The sequence below is a fragment of the Symphodus melops genome, assembly GCF_947650265.1.
Source record: "Symphodus melops genome assembly, chromosome: 23".
Lineage (NCBI taxonomy): Eukaryota > Metazoa > Chordata > Actinopteri > Labriformes > Labridae > Symphodus > Symphodus melops.
In genome coordinates, this window is record NC_136713.1 from 9,531,426 (window position 1) to 9,558,519 (window position 27,094).

The 27,094-nt window shown below is 43.7% G+C and overlaps 2 protein-coding genes across 2 annotated transcripts; both read left to right on the forward strand.

Annotated features, from left to right (window-relative positions):
• The first annotated feature begins 1,156 nt into the window (after nt 1-1,156).
• On the forward strand, nt 1,157-2,857 carry LOC306818850 (protein jagunal homolog 1-B). Its single transcript, XM_079336574.1, has 4 exons — nt 1,157-1,286; nt 1,900-1,997; nt 2,107-2,179; nt 2,271-2,857. Exons 2-4 carry the CDS (start codon nt 1,909-1,911, stop codon nt 2,658-2,660), a joined length of 552 nt encoding a protein of 183 aa, XP_079192700.1. The 5' UTR covers nt 1,157-1,286; nt 1,900-1,908; the 3' UTR covers nt 2,661-2,857.
• A 7,667-nt stretch (nt 2,858-10,524) lies between these two features.
• On the forward strand, nt 10,525-11,090 carry efr3ba (EFR3 homolog Ba; the record flags this gene model as incomplete). The annotated part of the gene is made up of 3 exons (XM_079336535.1): nt 10,525-10,659; nt 10,726-10,881; nt 10,967-11,090. The coding sequence occupies 3 exons, from the start codon at nt 10,525-10,527 to the stop codon at nt 11,015-11,017; spliced, it is 342 nt and encodes a 113-aa protein (XP_079192661.1). The 3' UTR covers nt 11,018-11,090.
• Between the last annotated feature and the right edge of the window lie 16,004 nt (nt 11,091-27,094).

A 27,094-nucleotide genomic window follows, 5' to 3' on the forward strand; every position in this document is an offset into this window, starting at 1 on the left:
CACTTTACAAAAGCAGGTAAAGGACCTTACTTATGGCTATATTACAAGAGCCCAGCTTAATCCGTCATAGCGTGGCAAGAAAAAACTTCCTTTTAACAGGCAGAAATCTTCAGCAGACCCGGGCTCATGACGGAACAGCCATCTGCTAAACTGTGCTGGGCTTGAAAATGGGATGGGGGAGATGGGACAAGATGCAGAAAGAAGAATAGGATGGGATAGGTTGGGGGGGGGGGTCTGGGCAGGCCATCCTCAGGGGGAGGGGGGGGGGGGTTGTTTGGGCAGGCCATCCTCACCAACAGTCCCAAGGAACCTAAGAGAGCTCAAGGAACCTAAGAGAGCTCAAAAGGAGAGGTTAGAATACAAAGATAGTGACAAGCTACTGCTTGTCACTATAAACATATCTTATTACTATAAGATAAGAAAGCTGGGAGAGAAAGAGGGAGAGAGAGATAAGAGATACTGGTGCCAGTTCCCCCGGTAGTCTAAGCCTATAGCAGCATAACTATGAGCTGGTCCTAAGCCAGCCCTAACTATAAGATTTATCAAAAAGAAAAGTCTTAAGTCTATTCTTAAAAGTACCTAGTGTGTCTGCCTCCCGGACCCCGACTGGTAGATGATTCCAAAGGAGCGGTGCCTGATAACTAAAGGCTCTACCTCCCATAGTACTTTTAGAGACTATAGGCACCACGAGCAGGCCTGCATTCTGGGAACGTAATGTTCTTGATGGATAGTACGGTACAATTAACTCTTTAAGATACGATGGTGCCTGACCGTTTAGAGCTTTGTAGGTGAGCAGAAGGATTATAAATTCTATTCTAGATTTTATAGGGAGCCAATGGAGAGAAGCCAATACAGGAGTAATGTGGTCCCTTTTCCTAGTTCTAGTAAGAACACGAGCTGCAGCGTTTTGGACGAGTTGGAGGGTCTTTAGAGATTTACAATAGCACACTGCTAAAATAGAATTACAGTAATCCAACCTGGAGGTAACAAATGCATGAACTAATTTTTCCGTCCATATTTTCTGTGGAAATGAATGCCCAATGTCTTGCAGGCCTGTATCAAAGGACACGGAATAAGTATTGACTCCTAGACTGTGGAGGGCAGCATTACACTTTACAGTGTACAGCCTGCCGGAACTCTAAAAGAAGAAGAAGAGTTTGCGACGTCACACTTCCGGTTTGCTCCTCACGCTTCCTGTATCTGTATCCAGTCAGCTAACAGCAAGCAGCAGACTTCCCTGTGTTATTCGTCACCTTTTTTTTTCAATGATCGACTGCAAATAAACAGTAAGTGCAATTGTCCTTTTGTAGTGAGGCTTTATTATCACCTAGTTCCGAGACAGTTTGTCAATTTAGCTTCACATTTAAGCGACCTAGCTCGTCAGCTCAACTCTCCGACAACAAATAAAGTGACTTGTGAATTCTTACAATTAAATATAAAGTGAACTGAAGCTTTGTCCGAGATGTACATGTCCTTACTTTGTCATGTGTGGACAATGTATTAGCGGCCGTGTGGTACGTAAAAGACTGATGCCAAAGCAAGGTGAAGTAGTTTTACTAAAGGAGTTTGTTTTTTCATGCTACTTTTTATGTGGGATAAAGCTCAGAGGATTTGATTCTGTAAAGAGCTGAAGGTTAAGACTTGGAAGTTGTCCATAATATAAATGCAGTCTTTCACTTACGTCACCATTATTAACCATTTAATAAGTGATTGTATTTGTAAAGTGAATGAACTTCAAATGTGAAAGTGTGAAGAAATAAGACACATTGACTCTTATTGGCTTTGTGAGGCTGTTTGAGCTTTACCATCAAATCAAATGATCATGATTGTCTACAATATGTTTCAGTGCTTGATCATTTCGACAACCAGTAGCTTTAAACTTGTACGTTTTGTTTTCAGATACCCAGCATGGCTTCTCGAGCAGGTCCGAGAGCATCGGGGACAGACGGCAGTGACTTTCAGCATCGGGAGCGCGTGGCCTCACATTACCAGATGAGGTAGGTTCTTGAAACACGTTGGTGTAATTGTTCTCTGAGAGGAAAATGAAATGATGTTAATGGAGAATTTGGAACTCTTCTGTCTCCATTGTGTGTTTTTTTGGCACAGCGTCGCTTTGAAGTCTGAAATCCGTAAACTCAACATCGTCCATCTGCTGATCTGGGTGCTGATGGCGGCTCAGGTAATGACGCGTGCAGAAATGTTTTTGAAAAAGTGTTTATTTTAGATTGACTGTTGTTTATCAGAAACAAACGTTCTCTCATCATCCTCAGGTGACAGTGAGCCAGCTGAGCCTGGTATCCCATAAGGTGGTGGCCTCTCCGTACCAATGGGAGTACCCGTACCTCCTGAGCATCATCCCCACGGTCTTCAGCTTCTTGGCGTTGCCTCGAAACAACATCAGCTACCTGGTGATCTCCATGATCAGTGCCGGGCTGTTTTGCGTGGCTCCTCTCATCTACGGTAGCATGGAGATGTTCCCAGTGGCTCAGCAGCTCTACAGGCACGGCAAATCCTACCGCTTTATATTTGGTTTCTCCGCCGTGACTGTCATGTACCTGGTGATTGTCATCGGCGTGCAGGTGCACGCCTGGCAGATTTACTACAGCAAGAAGCTCCTCGATCAGTGGTTTACCAGCACGCAGGAGAAGAAGAAGAAATAAAGTAATCCCGTGTGGAAAGAAAAGAATCTCTGGACTGGTGGATTAAGAGAGAAATGCGACAAAAAAGGGGGAAGTTTGTTTTATTTATATCTGACAGCGATACTGTTGTTGGCTCATTTTTCCCTGGACTGCTTTTGGTTTTTGACATCACTCTGTTTTGTGATCCTGCTGCCGTCTCAACATTGTGGGGGGGGGGGGAAATCATACTGTAAATGTTGGCCGTTAGTCATTACCTGGTTGTTCAGGTAGTAAAAGTGGAAGATGACTGAAATAACACAAATGTCCATGTTTTGATTATTTGATTTAATAAAACAATGAAAATACTAATGTGTGTTATTGCATTGTTTGTTTCCCCTGTGAGATGAAAATGATGGTTTCACTTGTAAATACTAATCTTAGAGATGTTAGAATTAGAGTAATATGGAGAAGGGTCAAAGGAGGCAAATGACTTCTAAAGAGACAAGTATAAAGACGATAACTAGAGTATATCAGAACATTTCTGGAATATGTTGGGTACATGTATATTTACTTTTGTAAATGAATTAATCGCTTAGTCCTGAGTATTTGACTCTTGGATCTGTACCGGTTAAATGCTGCCATCTTGTGGCATAAGTGAGGTACTTGTCCCTCCTATCTACTTTACCTTAACCCCGTGAAAACGTCCCGGGATGAAGGAAATGTGTTGGGAGAATTGATAAAGGAAAAGGCGATCGCGATGTTTTTACAATCCGACCGCACTTTGAAGATGTTCGACGGCATGAATGATCAGCTGTTGTAGTCTTGAATCTAGCCTGAGGGCCGTGTTGCGGTTTCCGGTAATTTGTGAGCAGCTGTGATTTGTTTGGTAATGTTTTATTTTGAAAGGGTAAAGTAGGCCTGGGTAATCGGAAATAGATAAATGCCGACAGGTGCGCGCGGTCGTCCACTCAATTTCACATAGCGACCAGCTGGAAAGGTGCACAAGGTACGGTCCTGCTTAGTTTAGTTCTTGATCCCGCGTGTTTGATTTGTTTGTGTGTGCGCGTGGATCTTGGTCGCGATGCTAAATAAAGCCGTCCGGGTTGGGCAATCAGCCCATTTGTCAGCACCAGGTGTGTGTGGAGATGCACACTTTGGATTGAAGGGTTTGGGTTGTAACTTCGGGGTTCGTATTATGAACTTTACATTTGTCTGTTTTTATCAGCCATGTGACAAAATGTTAACTTTGAAACGAACCTCACGAAATGTGTCTTTATAAACCTGTAAATAGGTGTGCCGTGTGTTCTATGTATATTTGGCACGTGGTTTATGTTGATGGGTTTTTCTTTACACCGCTCTTGAAGTGTGTTCGTGATAATTGCATTGCTTAATGGAATGAAGTTTATCAATAACCGTCAGTCAACGAAAGAGTCATCCGTCGTTAATTAGTTTCACCCTCATCAACTCTGCTGTCCCTGTCGCAATTAGGTCTGGCGTCCATGTTGAGGAGCCGCTGATGACCCTCTTGAAATTCAGCCTGGTGTTTGAACTGGACGCGTTTGAGCAACTCTGCACATTCCTGCTGGATGACACTACAGAGAGGCTGCTGTGAGTAAGTTTTTCAGTATTATTGCAGTCAAAAGTGAAACGAATGGGGGGGGAAAGGCAAGGCCCCACCTTTAACGATGTAACAAATAAAGAGCGACTTCCGAGTTCTTGGTTAAATGAAATAAAAGGGCCCTCTTCATGAAAAGAACAATAAGAAAATGCATTTACTTCCTCAAGGCAAAAGATTTATTTTTGTAGTTTGTTGTTTAAATGCGTCAATGGGCTTTTCTTCAATGGTCTCATTTAAGGTGGGAAAAGGGTCCTTTGGGAACAATGGTTTTTGTTTGTGGTGTTTCACACGTGTTCAACTTGTCTAATCATACTAACTTGTTTCTGACCATTCGCAAACGCGCTTCAGTCAGACGTCTTACCGTTTAACAAAGGGGAATTGGAGAAAACGATTGAGGGTTTGCAAGATGAAATAAAAAACCTGAAGGATTTGCTTTGAAACGTTTGAGGATCTGGGGAACGTGCGCATTTAAAGGACGCAATTAAAGAGGAGGAAAAAACAAACAAACTCTGACTGATGTCCAGAGTCAACTGTTGAAACTCAAGGACAAGATTCACTCTGGACGAGCAGGAATCCCCTCTCAGGAAGAGGAAGCTAAGAAAAGGACAAGAGATTTCCCTGTGTGTATGACCAATGGAAAATCCAAGCAAAGGCAAAAAATAGAAGTGTCAGAAAACGAGCGAGACTGCCTAAATGTTCAACTGGAAAAGGAAAGGGAGACTAATGTGCATGCGAGAGCACACCAGTCCTTCCATAAATGAAATGAGGGTGTTGATGGAGATCTTGACTCACACCAAGAAAAGGAACGTCTCCACGAGCTACGAATACTGTAGCTCCATATATGGGTCCACAATGTCCTCAATAAGTTGTGCATCAACAGCTTCAAGTTTGGCAAACCAGCTTTGTCTGGAGATGATGTCCATGTTTTTAAACAAACTGAATGATGACATAAGGAAAAAAGCACCACGGCCATTCTGAAATGGCCTTCAAGAAAAGACCCTTTCTTCCTGACGGCAAACGGCTCGCCTCAAAAGGAAAATGATGAGGGATGAAAGCTACAAGGAACAAGACAAATTTACGGACCGAGTTAACAACAACAAGGGAGATGCAGAAAGGGTTGAGGAGGATGCAAAAGCAGGAGGAAAAATGGTACACGCTTTATCATGGTGTTTAAAGTGCTAAAAAGCCGGACTGTGGTGTTAAATTGAGCCAAACAAAAGGGCACCGGTCTCAATGATGCCAGGTCTTGTGGCATTGAAAAGATGTTTCATGTGCACAAGCTGACTGAAACTATGTGCAGTTTTTATGGTGGGAGAATGGAGACTGATTTTAGTTTGGACTCGACACCTCCCACTTGAGCGCCTGGTTGAATTTGTTTTTGAATTTGTTTGCCACGGGTATTGGACGCACACTTGATTGGAGGATATGCGTTGTAACTTTGGGTACATGTGACAAAATGTTTACTTTGAAAGTAACCATGAATTGTATTTGTTTACATGTGCTTTCACTGTAAATAAGTGTGCTATGTGTTCTGTGTATTTGGTACGGGGTTTGTTTAATGTGGTTGTCAGCCATTGCTTCAGCCGGGTCTGCTGCAATACAGGTGTGAGGTGTGCGCAGGTATCTACAGGTGGATGGACTCTGAGTGGACTGTGGAGGCTTGTTGAGGTGAGTCCACCTGTTGTTTGTGTTATTTATTCTGATGTACATGTTTCTGTATGAATGTGAGCGTGGCTTATTAATCTGCACAGAAAAAAATAGTGTGGAAAAAGATGCATGTTAATAGATGAAAGGGTTTGTGTACAAATGTGGAAAAGTGCTTAAAACATCAGTGTAACCTGTCCCTTTGGCCCCGCCCCTTCTGCGTCCCTTTGTTGGCCTGCAGCAGGTGTCGGAGCATGACGAAAGCGCTGCCTTCGTGGAGCCGCAGCTGTCGTTCACTCTGATGGGAGATCCGCTGCCCTCTCCGATCATCCAGCGTCAGGTGAGAAATATCTGCAGCGTTCCTCCTTTTAATATTTTGCATGTGTTTCAGCACACTCGGCGTCTCTGCAGGCACGTCCGCCTCACCTGTAAGGAGGAGAGCAGTGGGCGGGCGGAGCCACTACCAGGCCTTCATCACCATTGGCTGTCGTCTGGAGCTGTCCTTGAGTTGATCCGCCTGGCGCCCGCTCTGCAGGTGTACACATTTGCACCTGTGATGAAGTAATTGTTAATAGATTCCCCTTTCTCCGCTGACCCGTCTCTCTCTTCTGATTGGCTCGAGGTGGCGTTCAGACTGTTTGCAGGTCTGCCACCTGATTGGACGACACGTTGAGAAGGACGGTTGAAGTGATGGAGTCTCTGCTGAAGCTTTAAGATGAGAACATTTTCTAAACACGATAGATAGATAGATAGATACTTTATTGATCCCGAGGGAAATTCAAGGCATCCAGTAGCAGTATACAGACAGGCAGGACACAAGACATTAGTTAGAATACACACCCGCTGTCCCCCCTCCCCTCTGTATACAAATCCCCCAAACAGATTTAGCAGCCCCTATGTGACTAAGAATAAACATAATTATATGTTAAACCTGTGCAGTTAGCATTAGCAGTTAGACTTAAAACTAATATAGCATAATGTACATAACCTGTGAGGAGAGAAAAATATGTGTTGGTTAAAAGAGACCTGTAAACAGTTAAAGAGCCTTAGAAACAAAGTGCTGACCTTTAGAAACTAGTTACATGTGCATGTACAGAGGTGTTTGAGGTAGTGCCAGAGGTGTGAGTACAGTCGTTAAACAGTCGATGCAGGAATGTAAATTGGCTCACCAACTTAAAGGAGCAGTGATTTGCATTAAGTGACCTAGACAATATGGTGAAACCAGGAGTGCTTAGGGTAATTATCGTTAAGTACCCAACTATTGGTGGGCAGATTAGCATTAAGTGTTGGAGACAATAGAGTGAAACTTGACCTAATTAGGGTGATCATGTCAACCCTTACAGATGTAGCATAACACAACAGTAGGATGAAACCAGACATGACTAGGGTGATTATCATTAAAGTGACCTGTGCTCAGTAAGGTGACTATCAATATGCATTTAAAGTGTCCAACTGGAGGCTGACTCTGAGGTCAGCAGTGCAGGTGAGGAGTGAGAAAAAAGTGAAAAAAGATTCCAGGGATCACCGTGCGCTTCTTCCCTGCCGTGACAGTGAAGTGTTATACAGCCTTATTGCCAGGGGGACGAAAGAGTTCTTGAGTCTGTCCGTGGAGCACGACTGTGACAGCAGTCTTTCGCTGAACATGCTCCTCTGGCCGGTGAAGGTGCTGTGCAGAGGGTGGTGTGTGTTGTCCATGATGGAGAGCATTTTGTCCAGAGACCTCCTCTCTACCACTGTCACCAGTGAGTCCAGCTCTGTACCCACCACAGAGCCGGCCCTCCTCACCAGTCTGTCCAGGCGTGCTGCGTCCCTCTTCTTGCAGCTTCCTCCCCAGCACACCACGGCGTAGAAGAGGACGCTGGACACCACAGACTGGTAGAACATCTGCAGCAGCTTTTTGCAGATGTTGAAGGACCCCAGCCTTCTCAGGAAGTACAGACGGCTCTGTCCCTTCCTGCAGGTAGTGTCCATGTTAGGCGACCAGTCCAGCTTGTCATCCAGCTGCAGCCCCAGATACCCGTAGGTCCTGACCACCTCCACATCGACCCCGCCGATGGAAACAGGTTCTAGATGTGGTTTGTTCCTTCGGAAGTCCACCACCATCTCCTTGGTCTTGGAGGTGTTTAGCTGCAGATGGTTGGCACTGCACCACGTCACGAAGTCCTCGATCAGGCTCCTGTACTCCTCCTCCTGTCCATCCCTGACACAACCAACTATCGCAGTGTCGTCCGAGTATTTCTGCATGTGGCAGAGCTCAGAGTTATACTGGAAGTCCGAGGTGTACAGGGTGAACAGGACGGGGGAGAGCACGGTCCCCTGTGGTGCTCCGGTGCTGCTGACCACAGTGTCAGATGTGCAGTCCTTCAGTCTGACGTACTGTGGTCTCTCTGTGAGGTAGTCTGTGATCCACCTCACCAGGTGCGAGTCCACCCTCATCTCGGTCAGCTTGTCTCTCAGTAGGAGGGGATGGATGGTGTCGAAAGCGCTTGAGAAATCAAAGAACATGATTCTCATCACGCTGCTCCCTTTGTCCAGATGAGAGTAAGCCCTGTGTAGGAGATAGAGGATGGCATCGTCCACGCCCACCTTTGCCTGGTATGCAAACTGCAGGGGATCCTGTGCGTGTTGTACCTGGGGTCTGAGGTGTTGGAGCAGCAGCCGTTCGAAGGTCTTCATAACGTGGGATGTCAGAGCGATTGGTCTGAAGTCGCCTGGTTCACTGGGGTTCTTCTTCTTGGGGACAGGGGTGAGGCACGAGGTCTTCCAGAGCACAGGAACCTTCCCGAGCCGCAGGCTCATGTTGAAGATGTGCTGAAGTGGCTCCCCCAGCTCAGCAGAGCAGGCCTTTAGCATCCTGGGACACACCTTGTCTGGGCCTGCTGCCTTCCTGGGGCGGAGTCTCTTCAGCTCCTTGCTCACCTGGTCTCTGGTGATGGTGGGGGGGAGGGGGGATGGATTGTCACTGGAGGTTGTATCTGTTCTGGTGGAGGTGTTGGGGGGAGTGAGAGGGGGGGAGGAGGTGTGTAGGGGGGTGCTGGGGGGGGGGGAGGAGGGGTGCTGGGGGGGGGAGGAGTGAGAGGGGGGGAGGGGGTGTGTGGAGGGGGGGGGGGGTGTGTAGAGGGGTGCTGGGGGGACAGGCACTGGCTGCAGCGACGGGGCTGTCGAACCTGTTAAAAAACAAGTTGAGCTGGTTTGCTCTCTCAGGGTCCCCGTCTTCTGCGTTGTTGTTTTTCTTCCTGCAGCCTGTGATGGTCTTCATGCCCTCCCAGACCTCTCTCATGTTATTCTGCTGAAGCTTCTGTTCTACCTTCCTTCTGTACTCCTCCTTTGCCTCTCGGAGTCTGACCTTGAGTTCCCCCTGCACCCGCTTCAGCTCTGCCTGGTCTCCCTCCTTGAATGCCCTTTTCTTCCTGTTAAGGATCTCCTTGACATCGCTGGTGATCCAGGGCTTGTTGTTCGGGAAGCAGCGCACAGTTTTAGTGGGAACCACAACGTCCATGCAGAAGTTCATGTAGTCAGTTGTGCAGTGTGTGACGCCCTCAATGTCTTCACCATGGGTCTCTTGTAGGGCACTCCAGTCAGTGGTCTCAAAACAGTCTCTGAGGGCCTCCTCTGCCTCGGGAGACCACTTTCTGAAGGTGCGTGTAGTTATCGGTTGTCTCTGGATCATAGTTTTGTACTGTGGCTTGAGTAGGACCAGGTTGTGGTCGGACTTACCCAGAGGTGGTAAGGGGGTGGCAGTGTAGGCGTCCTTCACGTTTGCATACAGGAGGTCTATTGTCCTGTTCTTCCTGGTGGGACAGCTTACAAACTGGTGAAAGTCCGGTAGTGTGGAGTTCAAAGTAACATGGTTAAAGTCCCCTGAGATGGCGATGAAAGCATCCGGGTGCAGCGTTTGTAATCTTGAGGTGGTCGCGTGGATGACGTCACACGCAGTTTCGGCGTGTGCCCGGGGAGGAACGTAGACGCAGAGCACGATCGCGTGAGAGAATTCCCTCGGCATGTAGTAAGGACGGAGACTTACCGCCAGCAGCTCGATGTCTCTGCTGCACGTTGCCTCCTTCACAGTAACATGTCCATGGTGGCACCATCTGGTGTTAATAAACAGCGCGAGTCCTCCTCCTTTCCGTTTGCCGCTGCGTTTCGTGTCTCTGTCCGCTCTCACTGTAGTAAAGCCCGGTAGATCCACGTTAGCGTCTGGGGTGTTTTGAGTCAGCCAGGTTTCTGTGAGGCACATTAAACTGCACTCTCTAAATGTCTGATTGTTCCTCACAAGCGCAGCCAGCTCGTCTGTCTTGTTTGTTAGACAGTTTACGTTCCCCATAACTATCACCGGAACCGAGGGCTTGTACCTCCACCGCTTAGCCGCGAGCTTAGCCCTTACCAGGGCCCCCGCTCTACAGCCTCTATACCGCCGCCTCAGCTCCTCTGGTATCGGGTGAACGATGCCGGCTTGTCCCGCTGACCGGAGCGAGAGCAGCGTTTCCCGTGAATGGGAAAGTTTTCCGCGGCTCTTTCCACGAAAACACGAAAAAGTATCCATAGGATACATAAAGTTATACACTGAAGGTGTACTATAAAAACTATATAGTATAGTACTATATAAACTATAAACGTAGAAGTTGGCACAGAAGTTGCAGTTAAATGAAGTTTACATTGTGTCCGTGTCCCACAGTACTGGAGGTGTTGAACGCGTTACTGCGGAAGGTCAGGCAAAGTGTCGACTCCCAGATCCAGAGAGCCGCCGCCTCCTCGTCCTCTGCAATCATCCAACGTCAGGTCGGAGAAAATATCTGCAGCATTACCTTAGGGTTTCCTCTTTTAATGTGTTGCGTGTGTTGGCAGCACGCCCGGCGTCTCTGCAGACACGTCTACCTCACCTGTAAGGAGGAGAGCAGTGGGCGGAGCCACTACCAGGCCTTCATCACCATGGGCTGTCGTCTGGAGCTGTCCAATGATGAGAGGTTGCTTGATTTGATCCGCCTGGCGCCCGCTCTGCAGGTCAACACACGTGCACCTGTGATGAAGTAACGGTTCCTGTACCCTCCTTTCTCTGCTGACCTGTGTCTCTTGTGATTGGCTGGAGCTGGCGTTCAGGATGTTTGCAGATCTGCCACCTGATTGGACGACACGTTGAGAAGAAGGATGGTTGAAGCGACGGAGTCTCTGCTGAAGCTTTAAGATAAGAACATTTTATCAGTATGAAAGAGTGTGTGTAGTGCACACACACTCTGACACACCTGAATGAAGTTGCAGTTAAATGAAGTTTGCTGCTTTGGACTTTCATTGTTTGTGTGTGCAGTGAGCAGACTCGGGTGTTTGAGGGAGCTGTTGGGATGACAGATGCATTAACAACGCAATCCAACCTGTGCTGATGTAAGACGCACACAGCTTCAGCTATATTATTAGTAGTGTTGTTGTGTAAGTGTTGTGTGTGTGTGTGTGATTTCAGGCACCTGGACAGTGAAAGTGTTTGGGAAGGACAAAGTTCTGCTGTCCAGTGTTTTCATCATGTCCTCCGTCCAGGTGAGTGGATGAACCCTGGTGTTAGAATGCGCTTTGTATGCAATCCCACCATATTCTGTCTGGTGCCGTGATGTCGACGTCCATCGTACAAGCTGTTTGAAATGACGTTCAGTCGTTGAACTCTGTTCTCAGACTCGGCACACCTGCTTGTCCAGCAGTAGGAGTTCTGCTTCAGTCTGAGTCGGGATCCTCCAGGTTCTTTCTGAAGCTGCTGTGATGGAGGGTACTGGATCTGTAGGTCAGTCAGCGTCCACTGAAATGAACGTCGGAGACGGCTGGAGTAATTGGCTTACACGTTTGTTTGTGTGCGTGTGACCCACAGTACTGGAGGTGTTGAACGCGTTACTGCTGAAGCTCAGGCAGAGTGACTGGTTACTATGACAACGCTGATGATGCAACTGCTGCAGGACGCTGTGATTGGGGATGAGATGGTTTGATTCATTTTGTCATCAGTATACCAGGTGGTGGTTTCAGGTTTTTTTTGTGTGTGTGTGTCACAGGATCCTTTGACTTCCTGTCGACTAGAGGTCATGGGAACCCCCGCCCTGGGGTCTCCCAACGCCAGGTAACACTGAACTCTGCTGTTTAAAACACGCACAGTGTTTAAAATAAGCCTGAATAATTAAGTGTGATCCTCCTCCTCAGGACCCTCCTCCTCCTCGGCTTCAGAGATGTGACGTCACAGCAGTTGTAGTATGAATAACTTTTGTTAATGCAGGTGTGATTGGCTCTGACATACTGAGAGTGAGATGTCACTCTGTCTCTGCAGGTCTGAACAGCCTATTGGACAAAGACTGGAGGGGGCGAGGCAAGACGTGGATCAGCCTCATTGAATCCGACAGAGGAAGAAGAGGTGGGATTTGTCTTAACACAAGTGTTAAATGTGTTTTTCATGACTCAACATCCTCTCTTGCTGCAGCTGTACCTGCAGGAGTGAGAGAAGGGTTTGACGGACAGCAGGAGAGTGGAGCTGAAGAGACGGGTGGAGGAGCACATGTGTGTGCATCCGGTGAGAAACTGTTGTTCATTGTGCTCATCAATTAGCCACGATGCTGTGAGCAGTACTTACTGTGTGTGCTTGCGTGTGCACGCACACGCTCCACGTTCACTGTCACATCCTCAGGTTTAAATAAAGTTGGTGTCGTAGGCCGAAGTGCGCTGTGATGTCAGCTCAGAGGTCTGTCCATGTCGTTGATGGGAGCTGTCCAGCTCTGTCTGTCAGAGAGCGGCGTTGGAGTCAAACAGGTAGGAGCTCTGCATGTGTGTCACGCACATGCTGAAATACTGGTACAGAACTTTGGAATAAAATGGTGATTTTGAATGTATAAGAAAGCTGTTATTTAGCATAACAGGACGTGAGTTTGACTTGTACAGATACTAAAACTGTCTGTTGAAAATAATGTCAGTCCAATTAGGAAACAGTACTATGAAATACATGATGATCTTTATGTAGGAATGAACTGCCTGAGCTCGTTTCCATCTTTGATTTTGCGTCTGCATTAATCAGCCGACTATTTGGCGCGTAACAAGGGACGTTTTCACAAGCAGAGGATGACGGGAGGTGACGCGCTGTGGAAACATCTGAGAGGGAAGCTGAGTGAGTTTGTTAAAGTGCTTCAGATTTAGAAATGATGTCTGTGGATTATCAAAGGTTCATAGGAAAAGATTTGCGATTAAAGAACGATGAGAATTTTAGTGGTGTGAAAGTTTTCTGTGTTCCTGACTCTTCCTAGGTTTCACAGCACGCTGCGGGGAGTGACCATGGCTTCTTTGTTCAGCGGCGTCGGCAATCCCAGTTTAGCCAGTATGCCCAGTCTACCCCGTGGCATCTGTGTGCTCAGTGATGCCACAGTTTACCCAGAGGAACGTCGATGGCCAGGTCTGTCGCTGGTGCAGGACTGCTGTGCACCAGGAGGTATCACTCTTGACTGTTTTTGAATGATCCTAAAAGCTCACCGCAGTGACTTATTGCAGGTCTTGTTGTAAGTTATTGCAGGTGTTGTGAGTTATTGCAGGTCATGTAACATTATATCCCCTTGTCATTTTTTGTGTGTGCAGCTGCAGTGCTCTGGTGAAAAATAATTTCCCCTCGTGGACAATAAAGTGTAAAAAAAAAAGTCTGACTTATTGCAGGTCAAGTTGTGACTTATTGTGGGTGATGTAATAAATTACAATTTATTGTAGGTGATGTAATGTATTGCAGGTAACGTATTGAATGCCATGTAAGTTATTGCAGGTCATGTTATAAGTTATTGCGGGTCATGTTGTGACTTATTTGAGGTGATGTAATGTATTGAATGCCATGTAAGTTATTGCAGGTGTTGTAACTTATTTCAGGTCATGTAATGTATGGCATGTCATGTGACTTATTGTGGGTCATGTTGTGAGTTATTGCAGGTGTTGACTTATTTGAGGTCATGTAATGTATTGCATGTCATGTAGTGACTTATAGGTCATGCCAAATAGCAGGAGGTATCATTCTGACTTTTTTTTTGAATGATCCCAAAACATCACTGCAGTGTCATGTTGTAACATTGCAGGTGATGTAAGTTATTGTAGGTCATGTGACTTATTGCGGGTGATGTTGTAATTTATTGCAGGTGATTTTTTGATGTATTGTGGGTCATGTAACTAATTGCAGGTCATGTAATGTATTGCAGGTCATGTAACGTTTTGCATGTCATGTGACTTATTTCAGGTCATGTAACATTTTGCATGTCATGTAACTTATTGCGGGTAATGTGAGTTATTTTAGGTCATGTAACGTTTTGCATGTCATGTAACTTTTTGCGGGTGTTGTGACTTATTTCAGGTCATGTAATGTATGGCATGTCATGTGACTTATTGTGGGTCATGTTGTGAGTTATTGCAGGTCATGTGAGTTATTGCAGGTGTTGACTTATTTGAGGTCATGTAACATATTGCATGTCATGTAGTGACTTATAGGAGGTCATGCCAAACAGCAGGAGGTATCACTCTGCCTTTTTTTTTGAATGATCCCAAAACATCACTGCAGTGTCATGTTGTAACATTGCAGGTGATGTAACTTATTGTAGGTCATGTGACTTATCGCGGGTGATGTTGTAATTTATTGCAGGTGATTTTTTGATGTATTGCAGGTCATGTAACTAATTGCAGGTCATGTAACTAATTGCAGGTCATTTAACTAATTGCAGGTCATGTGACTTTGAGGTCATGTAACTTATTGCAGGTCATGTAATGTATTGCAGGTCATGTGACTTATTTGAGGTCATGTAACTTATTGCAGGTGTTGTGATGTATTGCATGTCATGTGACTTATTGTGGGTCATGTTGCGACTTATTTGAGGTTGCGTAACGTACTGCATGTCATGTAACTTATTGCATGTCATGTGACTTATTGCGGGCCATGTTGTGACTTATTTCAGGTCATGTAACGTACTGCATGTCATGTAACTTATTGCATGTCATGTGACTTATTGCGGGCCATGTTGTGACTTATTTCAGGTCATGTAACGTACTGCATGTCATGTAACTTATTGCATGTCATGTGACTTTCAGGTCATGTAAGTTATTGCATGTCATGTGACTTATTTCAGGTCATGTAACTTATTGCAGGTGTTGTTGTGACTTATTTCAGGTCATGTAATGTTTTGCATGTCATGTAACTTATAAGTCATGTTGTGACTTATAGCAGGTGATGTTGTGACTTATAGGTCATGCCAAACACCAGGAGGTATCACTCTGCCTTTTTTTTTTGAATGATCCCAAAACATCACTGCAGTGTCATGTTGTAACATTGCAGGTGATGTAACTTATTGCAGGTCATGTTGTGACTTATTGCAGGTCATGTTGTGACTTATTGCAGGTCATGTTGTGACTTATTGCAGGTCATGTTGTGACTTATTGCAGGTCATGTGACTTATTGCAGGTCATGTTGTGACTTATTGCAGGTTTTGTAACTAATTGCAGGTCATGTAAGTTATTGCAGGTCATGTTGTGACTTATTGCAGGTCATGTGACTTATTGCAGGTCATGTTGTGACTTATTGCAGGTTTTGTAACTAATTGCAGGTCATGTAAGTTATTGCAGGTCATGTTGTGACTTATTGCATGTCATGTAACTTATTGCAGGTCATGTGACTTATTTGAGGTCATGTAACTTATTGCAGGTGTTGTGACGTATTGCATGTCATGTAAGTTATTGCGGGTGATGTGATTTATTTGAGGTCATGTAACTTTTTGCAGGTCATGTTGTGACTTATAGGAGGTCATGCCAAACACCAGGGGGTATCACTCTGACTTTTTTTTGTTTTAATGATCTCAAATCATTGCAGTGTCATGTTGTAACACCTCATGTGATATATTGCAGGTTATGTTGTAACGTATTGCAGGTGATTTTGTGACATTGTGGGTTATGTAACTTATTGCAGGTGTTGTAACTAATTGCAGGTCATGTTGTAACACCTCATGTGACATATTGCAGGTTATGTTGTAACTTATTGCAGGTGATTTTGTGACATTGTGGGTTATGTAACTTATTGCAGGTGTTGTAACTAACTTATTGCAGGTGTTGTAACTAATTGCAGGTCATGTTGTGACTAATTGCAGGTCATGTTGGTTATTGCAGGTGTTGTAACTAATTGCAGGTCATGTTGTGACTAATTGCAGGTCATGTTGTGACTAATTGCAGGTGATGTTGTAACTTATTGAACGGTCATGTTGTCGTTGTCATTTTGATGTTGGCGTGCAGCTCTTAAACTGTACTGCGCTGGTGAAAAAGAATTTCTCCTTGGGGACAATGAAGTTTAAAAAGAAGTCTGAGTTTTTGCAGGTGATGTTGTGATGATGTATTGCATGTCATGATGTAACTTATTGTATGTAATGTCAGTTATTGCAGGTGATGTCAGTTATTGCATGTAATGTAAGTTACTGCAGGTGATGTGAGTTATTGCAGCAGATTGTAACTTATTGCATGTTTTTATTGCAGGTGGTGTTGTAACTGTACTACTGCAGTGTATTATGTAATGTTTAAGCCTCCTCTTTAAATAAACACACAGCTGAAGTCTGAGATCTGTGCTCACTGTAGCGTCAGAGCGAGTGTCTCCTCACCCCTCTACACTTGCACAGACTGAAACAATCCATACACTGTTAACTGGAATAAGTTGGCAAAACTCCAAAAAAAGGTGAAATGATTGTCTTGCTTTTGGACTGGTATGAGTTAATAAATTCAGTCTCTCTGCAGACGTCGCCGCCTCAGTCCAAAGTGAAGGTGTTGGATCTGATCATCGGTCCTCCTCCGTCTCCATCCGGTCACTCTCGGCTGCGCTCCACCCCGCTCCTATGAGATGAAGTCACCTGACCTCTGTGTTCAGCATTTGTGTTGGAGTGGAAGAGGGGAGAGGTAGGTAAGAAAGGAGACGGGCGTGAGCAGTGTTTGTGTTTAGGATGATTTTAAATGTTGACTGAGTTTGAGAATGTAGTTTGTGGTTTATTTGAGTGGATAAATGAGTTTGTGTAGAAAAGTGAAGTTGTCGTTTGGTGAGATTTGATTAGATTTTGAGATGTTTAGTAATATTAGTCTGAGTGTTTGAGAGCATTTATTTTGATGGGCTGTGTGATTGTTTTGTTTACAGGCACCCTAAAGTGTGACGCGTTTGTGTGGAGAAGCTGGAGTCGGATGCGATTGGACAATTAGTTGTCAGAGTGGTGTGCAGGATGAAGACAAAGATGGACAAAGTGTGTTTTGTTGGTTGCAAACATCAGTTTGTTTTTATATGATGGTTTTTGACCCAAATGAAAACGTCTCTGTTTGTCTCTCAGGGTCACAGTGGGCAGTTTCCGAGTTTCCCCTTGCAGTCGGCCGTCTTTGACGATGACGGTTTAGAAGAGCGTGAGCAGAGGTGTGCGGCTGCATTCGTCCCAGCTCTTGAAGATGTGGGCTATTCCAGTGTAAGTGTTTGATCTTGTATGTGCTGTCCTCTTTGTCCATGAGCTGCTGCTGCTGCTGCTGCTCCTGCTCCTGCTCCATCACCTCCTGCAACTTATTCTACTTTTCCTCCTCCTCTGCCGCCAGCTGCTCCCTCAGCAGGTCCCCCCTCTTCATCTCTTGAGGGAACACCTATATTGACTCCTCCTCCACGATGTTGGAGGTGTTTACGGCCGACGGGCTTCCCCAAAAAGAAACGCTTGATGGAGTAGGACGGTCAGAGCGGCAGAGCCGGACGCAGTCGTGCAAGAGATGAGGTGATGTTTCTGAAAAATGTTTTTGTATATGTGAATGAATTTTGCTTGGCCAGCCAATCAGATTGCAGGGATCAATCTGAAATGTGATGGGTTTTTATTTCTAAATGTGTTGTAATGTTTGTTTTTTGAACCAGTGAAAGAAGAAAAGTGAGCTGTGGTGATTTGTTGGAATGAATTGGTGGAGTTTCAGAAGAATAAAAATGTGTTGTTTGTGTACTTTTTCAGAGTAAGGGTCGGGAGAGACGAGCGTGATGGCATCTGGTTCCGCTGACAATCACCACAGCGACATGGGACACGTTGTCCCGTTGGCCAATCGGAGAAGAGAGCAACATTTTGAAATGTGGTAAATGAGATTTGAAGATGGATTAAAATGAGTTTGTTTAAAATAAAGTTTTGACATTTGAAAGTGTATTGTGATGTAATGAGTGAATTTATGATATTTCATAGTGAAGTATGATTAAATGTGAAGCAGTGAAATATGTAGACGTGTACCTTTTGAGATGAGAATATTGAAGGATCCTCTGCAAACTTTGTTTTTTTTCCGTGTGGTTTCCCGTTGTAGGCTGTCTGACGGAGGTTTGTGTAGTTTATCTCCTCGTCAGTAGTTTTGAGTGGCGCACTGACTTTAATACTCTGCCTGTCAAGGGCACGCATAGATGCACACAGTGACAGGAGTGTGAGTGGTTGATATTGTGAGAAACATGTAGAAAAGAGATTTGTTGATGTAACACTCGTGTGTCTGAGTGTTGAAGCGATGGAGTGCAGCGTTTGACCTTTGTGTGTTTGAGGTTTGAAGCTGCCGGACCCAGGTTTGATTTTCCAGATGATTTATATGATGACAGGAGGCCTTTATAAACATCAGCTCGTAGGGTATGAGTTGTTTAATATAAAGATTGTCTTAATAGAATTAAAATAGAGGAAATGTGTGTTTGTGAGAGCACATGGTTTAGATTGTTGTAGTTTTGTAATGTAATCCAGTGATGGAGTGAAGTGTTATGTTAATGTGCGAGAGCTGAATGAAGATGATCCCTATTGTTTTTAGGAACCCAGGATTGTGCCGGCTGCTTATAACACGGGAGTAAAAGCTGTGGTGACACTTGACCTGGCATGTGTTGCTGTCTTTCATTGGACAGAGTGAAGAAGGATGGGGAAGAGCATCCGTTGTAGGCTACTTTGGCTTGCGCAGGTCTGGTATGTGTAAACCTTTATTAGTGTGACACTGCAGCCAAGTGTATATATTGTGGAGACACGTGTGATGAGCATTAAAAGTGTGAATACGATTAAGCAAACTGTGGGTAATGTATAGTGATATTGGTAGAAGCTGGCTGTGTCAGGATGGAGATGGTAAGTGAATGTAATGTGGTGCAGGAGCAGGTTATTTGAACACTGGATGAAATTGTATAATTTTTCAGCCAGTTATCAGGTTGTAGCGGCCTCCCGGCCCATACTCTGAGTTTGTATGAAATGTGGTGTTTAGCAGCTATAGAACAGTAGTTGAAAGTGTAGATGTTGTTAGCACAGCTTTCACGTGACTATTGGACTGTATTGGTTTGACCCAGCGTGTAAACAAATGTACTTGGTGATTGAAGTACACTGTGGTGATTGAATTGAAGAAATTGACAGTTTTTGTGGAAAATTCAGTGATATCAGAGCGTTCCTTTGACCTTTGAAAACACCTTGTTCTTGGCAGCATTAACTGTTGTTAATAAAAGTGGCATCTAAGAATGTGTCGATCTCCTAAAATGAAGAAATGTGGTTTAATTTGGTCAGAAAGTGGGAACATGTGTAGGAAAGCTGTAGGACAGCTGTAGGACAGGCCTGGCTGCCTATTGTGTAGTATCTGTTGATGAAGAAAAGGATCCTAGCACTGCGGCCAGGCTGACTGACAGTCGCAGCTCATTAGAAGCATCTACATTAGAGACTAATGTACTCGGTGGCGATTGGTGGTTTATTTTGGTTACGGCACAAACGGTTTGAAATAGTGACTGTAGATTATTCAGTGTTTTAGATCCAATCCCAAGCAAGCCTTTCCCTTTGTTAGATATGATGACTATCTTTAGTACCTCAGTCATTTAAAGTAGCTGTAATAAGTGTGGAAAGACGGTAAGGACGGTTTATTGTGTAGTAGTTGGAAGAATAGTGTTGACAATGTGATGGTTGGTGCCGGGGCAGATGCCGGGGGCCAGACTGTGTTTTGATTTGATGTTCAAGAATGTCAGTCTTTGAATTGCAGTTACTAATCCTCCTTCCCCTCCTCCTCTGGGCGTCCATCATCTACGGCTTCTGGCATGTTGTGAATGAGCTGCAGCAGACGTCGGTCCCAGCTGGTACGGATGAATTGAGCTGTTTTAGCTGTTTGTAGTAAAGGTGTTGATTTGTAACCTGCTCTTTGTTCTTTTGTTCACAGACTAAGAGTAAGCTGTTTGACCTGCCGGAACAGTTGTGATGATATTTGACTGTATGCATCAATAAAGATTGTGAAAGTGAGCTCAGCATTGCGTTTGTGTTTTTGTTGTTGTTGTTGTTTTAAGGTTCAAGGTTCTTTGTACGTCTGACATATTTTGGAATTGACAGTGAAATTGAAATTATGTTTCCCTCCTCCCCACGGTGCAATGTAGATGGTGCACTTCCTGGTTAGTTTTTCTGTCTGTTGATTGGTTGGTGTTTGTAGGTAGTGAGAGGGAACGGACTAACTGCTGCTTGTTTGAGAGCTGTCATTCAACTTTTGATGAGGTGGATGGAAGCAGTGAGGTAGTGACGTGGTTAATTAGTGAATGAAAGAGTCATTTAAAATAGCTGTGTATTCTATATTTGAGTTCTTCAAGGTAGTAGTTTTTTAGTTTTTATTGATATACACACACACACACACACAATATACAAAATATATGTATATATATTTTATATGTAATGTTTTATATATGCGTGTATATTTATATATATTTGAGGTAATTGGTATATATGTTTTATATTTTTTAATATAAATTTTTATTTTCTATATATTCAATTGATTTGTTTTAGAATATATATATATATAAGTTTTAATTTGTATGAAATGTTTTTTTTTTAGTATTTATTTGTTTTTTTTACGGGGTTAGTGTGAAAGGAGGAGTCAGGCAGAGTAAAACACTACTAGTATTGTATGTCTGTGGCGGAGGAGTTAAAACACGGTCTGCCAGTGTAAGAGTTCAGAGTTCGAGTCTTACCGGGTACAAAGAGGTATTTTATTATGGTGTGAATGTAATTAGTGAATTAAAAACACCTGTTGATGTGTATTATTATTATTTTTTTTTTTTTACTGCGTTGGTGTGACAGCAGGTGCCAGGCGAAGTCAAACACATATTATAGTATCTGCGTCCGTGGAGATGGAGGTAAAGCAGCGCCTACCAGTGCGGGTGACCCGGGTTCGAGTAAGCTCGAGTCTTACCAAGTAGAAAGTGATTTATAAATTCTTTGTGTGTGAACGTCGATGATAAATATACCAAAACCACTTATTAAGGTGTGTAGCTGGTGGTTCGGCGGCACGGCGCACGGCTCTCCATCACAGTGTCCGCGGGGAAGCTGGTTCGAGTCTTACCTGGTCAGACCAGCTTTTCCCCTAAATTTGCGGCCGAATGCAGAAGATAAAATTACCAAAACCACTTATTCAAGGGTGAGGGAGCTGGTGGCGCAACAGGATTCTGCATGGATTGCAACGAAGCGGTCGAAGAAGTCTCCGGTCGAAGAAGTCTCGGTTCGAATCCTAACGAAGTCCGCCACCAGGCATCTCGATCCGACTCGGCGTACCGGGACACCCGGGGTTGAGAAAGTAGGGAAGAAGGGGTTAGCGGTTTGTGCACTATCTTAAAAAAAAAAACACTTATATATTTATATAGCGCCTAAGAAAAATGGCCCCCAAATCCCCCCCCCCCCCCCAAAAAAAAAATAATTCAACTAGGGTTCATATTAAGTCGCACCACCTCCTCCCCCCCCCCCCAACATCGCCTCGCAACAATCCGCTACTACCGCCGCCGACCCCCCCCCCCCCCCCCCCCCCAACAAAAAAAAAAACCACATTCACCCACTACTGATATAATACGTGCACGTATAAATCAGTGATTACGTGCACGTCTTTTTGTGCTTCATTTATGGGTGTCCACTATTCAGGCTCATGACTAACTCTCTTTTTCCTTTCAAGGTGACCCGACACAACACCTTCACTTCGGAGGCAAGGTAAACCAACTGCGCTCTCTCTCTCTCTCTCTCTCTCCCCCCCCCTCTCCCTCCCTCCTTCCGACAGTCTCCTTTAATCGCTCTATTCTCTGCGTCCTGATGTGCACGTCTCACGCGCTCTCTCTCTCTCTCTCTCGACCCACACGCCCACCATAAGCTACTTATATATAAACAGGTACATACACCTGACATACTATCAAAGTAGCATTACCATTATGAGGCTCATGATTTTGAAATAAAAAAACACATACTAGTGCTTTCATAAAAAACACAAAACCACTTTATTGTTACACATACAGTAGCACCATACATTAAACAACCACTCCCTCCCCCTTCTCCACCCTCCCTATATATCTATAGACATGGTGCTATGGTGATATATATATATATACATACATATATATATATATATGGTGATATATATACATATATATACTCATAGTGAAGGGACCAATTAAAACCTACTATCCCCTATACAACTAACAAATACACCTGTCCTATTCAAAATACATTCATACATATATATATACACAAATACATCACCTTTTCTAGATTATTAAATATGCCATTTAAAACACTTAACTAACACATGTTTCACTCAGCTGTATTTTCTTTATTTAGTGTTCCATGACAAACGCTCCTCTTAGTTAGATAGTTACACTGACGTCACATTTTATTCAATCAAACCTCTTAACAGCTCACTTTATGTACGCGGGCACAATGTCACATTTTTTGCCCCTAACATCACTTTATTTATTCAAAACACTGGGTGCACTGCAGCACACGCGGTCAGGAGACACGTGGGGAAATACGTGAAGCCGCCTCTCTCCTACACAGCGCACCTGTAAAACACAGAAAAGAAAAACATTCTTAAACTCACATTTCCAAACAACCTTTACTACTTTCACAGAGGCATCCTCACTCACTCCAAACATCTCATTCATCAACACCACCTCCTGCATTCTTCTCTGGACACAAAAAACACTGACCACACATTTCCTCCACATCTTAAACACAACAGCCGTGTTCCCACTCCATCGCTTCCATGGCTGCTTCAACACATCAATCTTTATTTTACAACAAGTGTCGTCTCCACACGCACACACGTAACAGAAAGCAGGTAAAGGACCTTACCCTTTGTCTGTTCACTTTAACAAAAGAGCAGTTAACTTGCAAAAAGCAGGTACCTATGTTCCTAACAAACACTTTACAAGTCACACCAGACACATACACTGTACATCCATCAAAAAATCCACTGCATTCATGTCCCCCCCCCCCAAAAAAACATATTTCTCTTACACTTCTAACATACACACACACTTTCCCTTCATTCAAATCATCCCCCTCATTCAACACATCTGCTACATGCTCCCGACAGCACACAAACACATCCCCCCCCCCCCCCCCCAACAACAGTAGACCTGTGTATTTCACATTCAACAATACAAACGCAAACAAACCATTTCTCAAATTCCACTAATAATACTAATACATTCACACAACACGCAACTAAAAACACTCTTTCAGTTTAATACCTACACATCACTATCTCACAACACCACTAAACTAAATGACTCATTTCACCCATAACACACCACAATCTCTTATATTCACTTTCAACTCATCACACTACTTTCTCTTCACAAATACACATGCGTACCCGTGCCGCACACATTCACTGACAACACGCTCCAAGTACACTTCTCGTATGCAGCCACCAGAGGGCGCTCTCACTCGTGCTCATCTCTACAATCTGTCCGCGGCCCACAATCTTCCTCCTGCTCAGCAACCACAAACAAACACATCACTTTTCTCTTCACAAACGTCCACGCAACATTACACCCACATGTACCGCCCATTCTGTCATTCACACCTCACATGTTGTGACATACACTCAATGTTCAAAACGACAAACCATTTTAACCGTACGTCTATGTATGTAATGTGTAGAAATATATACATCAATCTATTTACACATCAATCTCTATACGTCTCTTTATCTATGTCAATATGTCATATGTATCTCTACATGTCTGTATACACTCCATACATACAAATCCATCTATACACACACATTTACATGTAAGAACATTACTGAAGGTCAAAACAACAGTCTGTGTATTTGCATGTCTAACAATCGATGTATACATCTAAATCTCTTTCTACACGTATATATTCATGTTTCTAACAATGTCCACGCATGTCAACAAATCTCCAAAAACGTACACACATAAATACTAAATCAACACACATACCCCTGTCGAAAAAACAAACATACATGCATAACTATGTCAACAAATATCCACACTCATAACCGTGTCAATAAAAAACAACACACATACCTATATCCAAAAACATTCACATGCGTACCCGTGTCAAATAAAGCCTATACACACGAGGGCAACATTATTAGCCCCCCTATGACAATTTCTTTTTTTTTTCAACCACTTCCCAAGACCTATTAAATAGAGCAAACAATTTCAAACACAGCTTTTTTAAACATTCAACTTTCATTTTGGATGCTAACATTATTTTACTTTGCACACACAAATGACATTATCTGGGTCAAAATTATTAGCCCCCTTAAGAACTGACCTTTTAAATGAGCCATACAACAAAACACTCTTGTACCTTTGTAAAGCTCAAAGCATGTCAAATCAAGTTTACAGTATAAAAAGCTCAGTTGGGTTTGAGCTGTCACTTGAGAAAGCATCATGGCAAAAAATAAACTAATCACTTTGGACCTCAGAAAAACAATTGTTGATGCACACAAAGCAGGAGAAGCCTATTCAAAGTTATCGCAGCCATTCCAAGTGTCAAGAGGTATCCTCAAGACATGCAAAGAGAGCAACACAGTAGCCTGGCAGAGGTCAGAAGCTAAACATTTCAAACACTCTGGAGAAATGTGTCTAAAGACCCCAGAACAACTGCCGACACACTCGTGAACCACTTAGCCAAGTCAGGAATTGGAGTCTCAAAGAAGACGCAAGTCAGAAGTCACTAGAGCTCCGCACAGGAATGGACTGCCAGATTGCGGACCAACAAAAACTCCATCTTCAAGCCAGACTAAAGTATGCTAAGGCCAGATCATGCATACTGGAAACATGTCCTTTGGTCAGATGAGACAAACCTAGAGACATTGCTTATGTTTGAAGGGACAAGTGAAACACGGTGGTGGGGGTATGATGCTGTGGGGATCTTTCAGTGCAACTGGGAATCTCGTCAAAGTGGAAGGAATCTTCAACATTTTCAAAGAGCAGTCTGCAGCAAAACTGGGTCTGGGCCGCCGCTTTGTCTTCCAACGCGACAACGACCCAAAGCGTACGTCGCTCCTGGTGAACAGCCCTGACTTCAATCCCATTGAAAATCTGAAGGCCATCAAATCTGGAGGAGCTTCACAGATTTGCCAAAGAAGAATGGGCTGGGACGTGTCACAGACTTGTTGAAAACTACAACAAACGACTGCAGGCTGTTATCCGGCAAAAAGGATACACAATTGACTATTAGCATCACGGGGGCTAATCATTTTCACCCTGCTAGTTTTTGCTTTCGCTGAAATCATTTCATCCATGTGTGCAAAGTAAACTAGCATGTTTCAAAAACCAGAGTTCTAAATTCTTTCCTCTATTTATTAGCAGTTGGGAAATACTTTCAAAATGACATTTTCATACATACCCATGTCAATAAAAAATCCACATCAATACCCGTGTCGATTAAACCATATTAGGCCTCTTTCTGCTTATAATCAAAGTCTTTACTGCCATTATGTATTGTTGAATAAAGGTTTCATCACCAAATACAAAGGAATGATTAGATATCCATTGTATGAATGATTGTTGCTCACATTTATATTACATCATGTTTTCCTCTCAGTGTTTTAATCCAATTGTTTGCCATTTATTTTAGTTCAGAGGTTAAAGGTATTCTGCCAAGAGGGCTTGCAGAAGTGAGTGCACATTCCAACATGTGTTTTTGGCCCTTTAAACTCAATCACTCACCAAATCAAACATAGGTTTAGTTTAAGGCCCTGAACACTTAATCACTCACCCACATAAACTCTGTTAACCTGAAAGAGGCGCCTCCAGTCATTCCTCTCATCCCATCAAAACAATGCGCAGAGATTCAAGGTAATTATTTAGAGGTGTCAGATTGATATTAACAACATTTAGGAAAAGGATTAAATAGCTACTTTTATGCTTCAATACCTATGTGGAAAAAAATCTACATGCATACCCGTGTCGATAAAAACAACATGCATATGGGTCAATGACAAATAGAGCTTCCACATTTTTTGTTTTTTTAAACTTTTCAAAAACACTACAATGCAGATTTTTCAGGTCACAAAACTGTGTTTAAATATAACTCATTTGTTTTAGTGTTTAAATCATTTTTTTACTCCATTTCTAACTTCGCCATCTCAAAAATATCAATGTGTATTTCATTTCCATTTTTTTCCTTTCATTTACTCCAAGTGAAATATCTGACAAACGATCCTTCAGAGTGTCTACTGTGCTCAACGCGTCATTATTCTGTGGTTGTTGATTGTTATTTCAAACAATCCACAATACTTCATTTTAATGGCTCCACATTCCCACTTTACACTTTAACACTGCATTCCCTACAACATACTGTCACGTCATTTCATTTTCACTTCTCTTTAAAGGAACATTTTGCCCGGTCGCACCGCCTGACATTTATCAGTTTGTCCCACCTGACAACATTTGTAAAAACAAGACAAGATCAGAGAGAATACTTTTTTTTTCAAAACACAATCTACACCAGGGTTTCTTAACCATAGGGCCGCGGCCCTTCAAAGGGCCGTGATCGTTGGCCTGCAGTATACTCTCCCACCACCAGAGGCAGTGTCATCAGTTAAAAGTAGTGGAACTTTACAACGCGACACTCGGCAGTATAACCACTTCCTCCACAACATCCTGTTTAGTGGCTAGCTCTCCCAGGTCTTACCTAAATGCTGCGTATGGTCGCCCTGTGCTCGGGTAAAGGTTCAACTATTTGCTGCAAGTATTCGTTGCTCTTTCGGCGGCGACACACAATGTCTCATATCAAGGTTCTGTTTTAAAAGACGATACAACGCCAATAGCTGCTGAAGCACATAGCCGCCGCCATAATTATTCACATTATGAATTTGGATGAACTGACAACGTCTGTGAAGAAATGGGAATTCCTTAAATACAAAACATGTCAATTTACTATATCTTTCAGTAAAAAACTTCAAAAAGAATTTCAAGAAAAAC

Bases quoted from the DNA above. Each gene is read 5' to 3' on its own strand.
- LOC306818850 (XM_079336574.1), top strand. From the start codon at position 1,909: ATGGCTTCTCGAGCAGGTCCGAGAGCATCGGGGACAGACGGCAGTGAC. The intron at 1,998-2,106 runs GTAGGTTCTTGA...TTTTTGGCACAG, and splicing joins GCCTCACATTACCAGATGAG to CGTCGCTTTGAAGTCTGAAA. The intron at 2,180-2,270 runs GTAATGACGCGT...CATCATCCTCAG, and splicing joins GGGTGCTGATGGCGGCTCAG to GTGACAGTGAGCCAGCTGAG.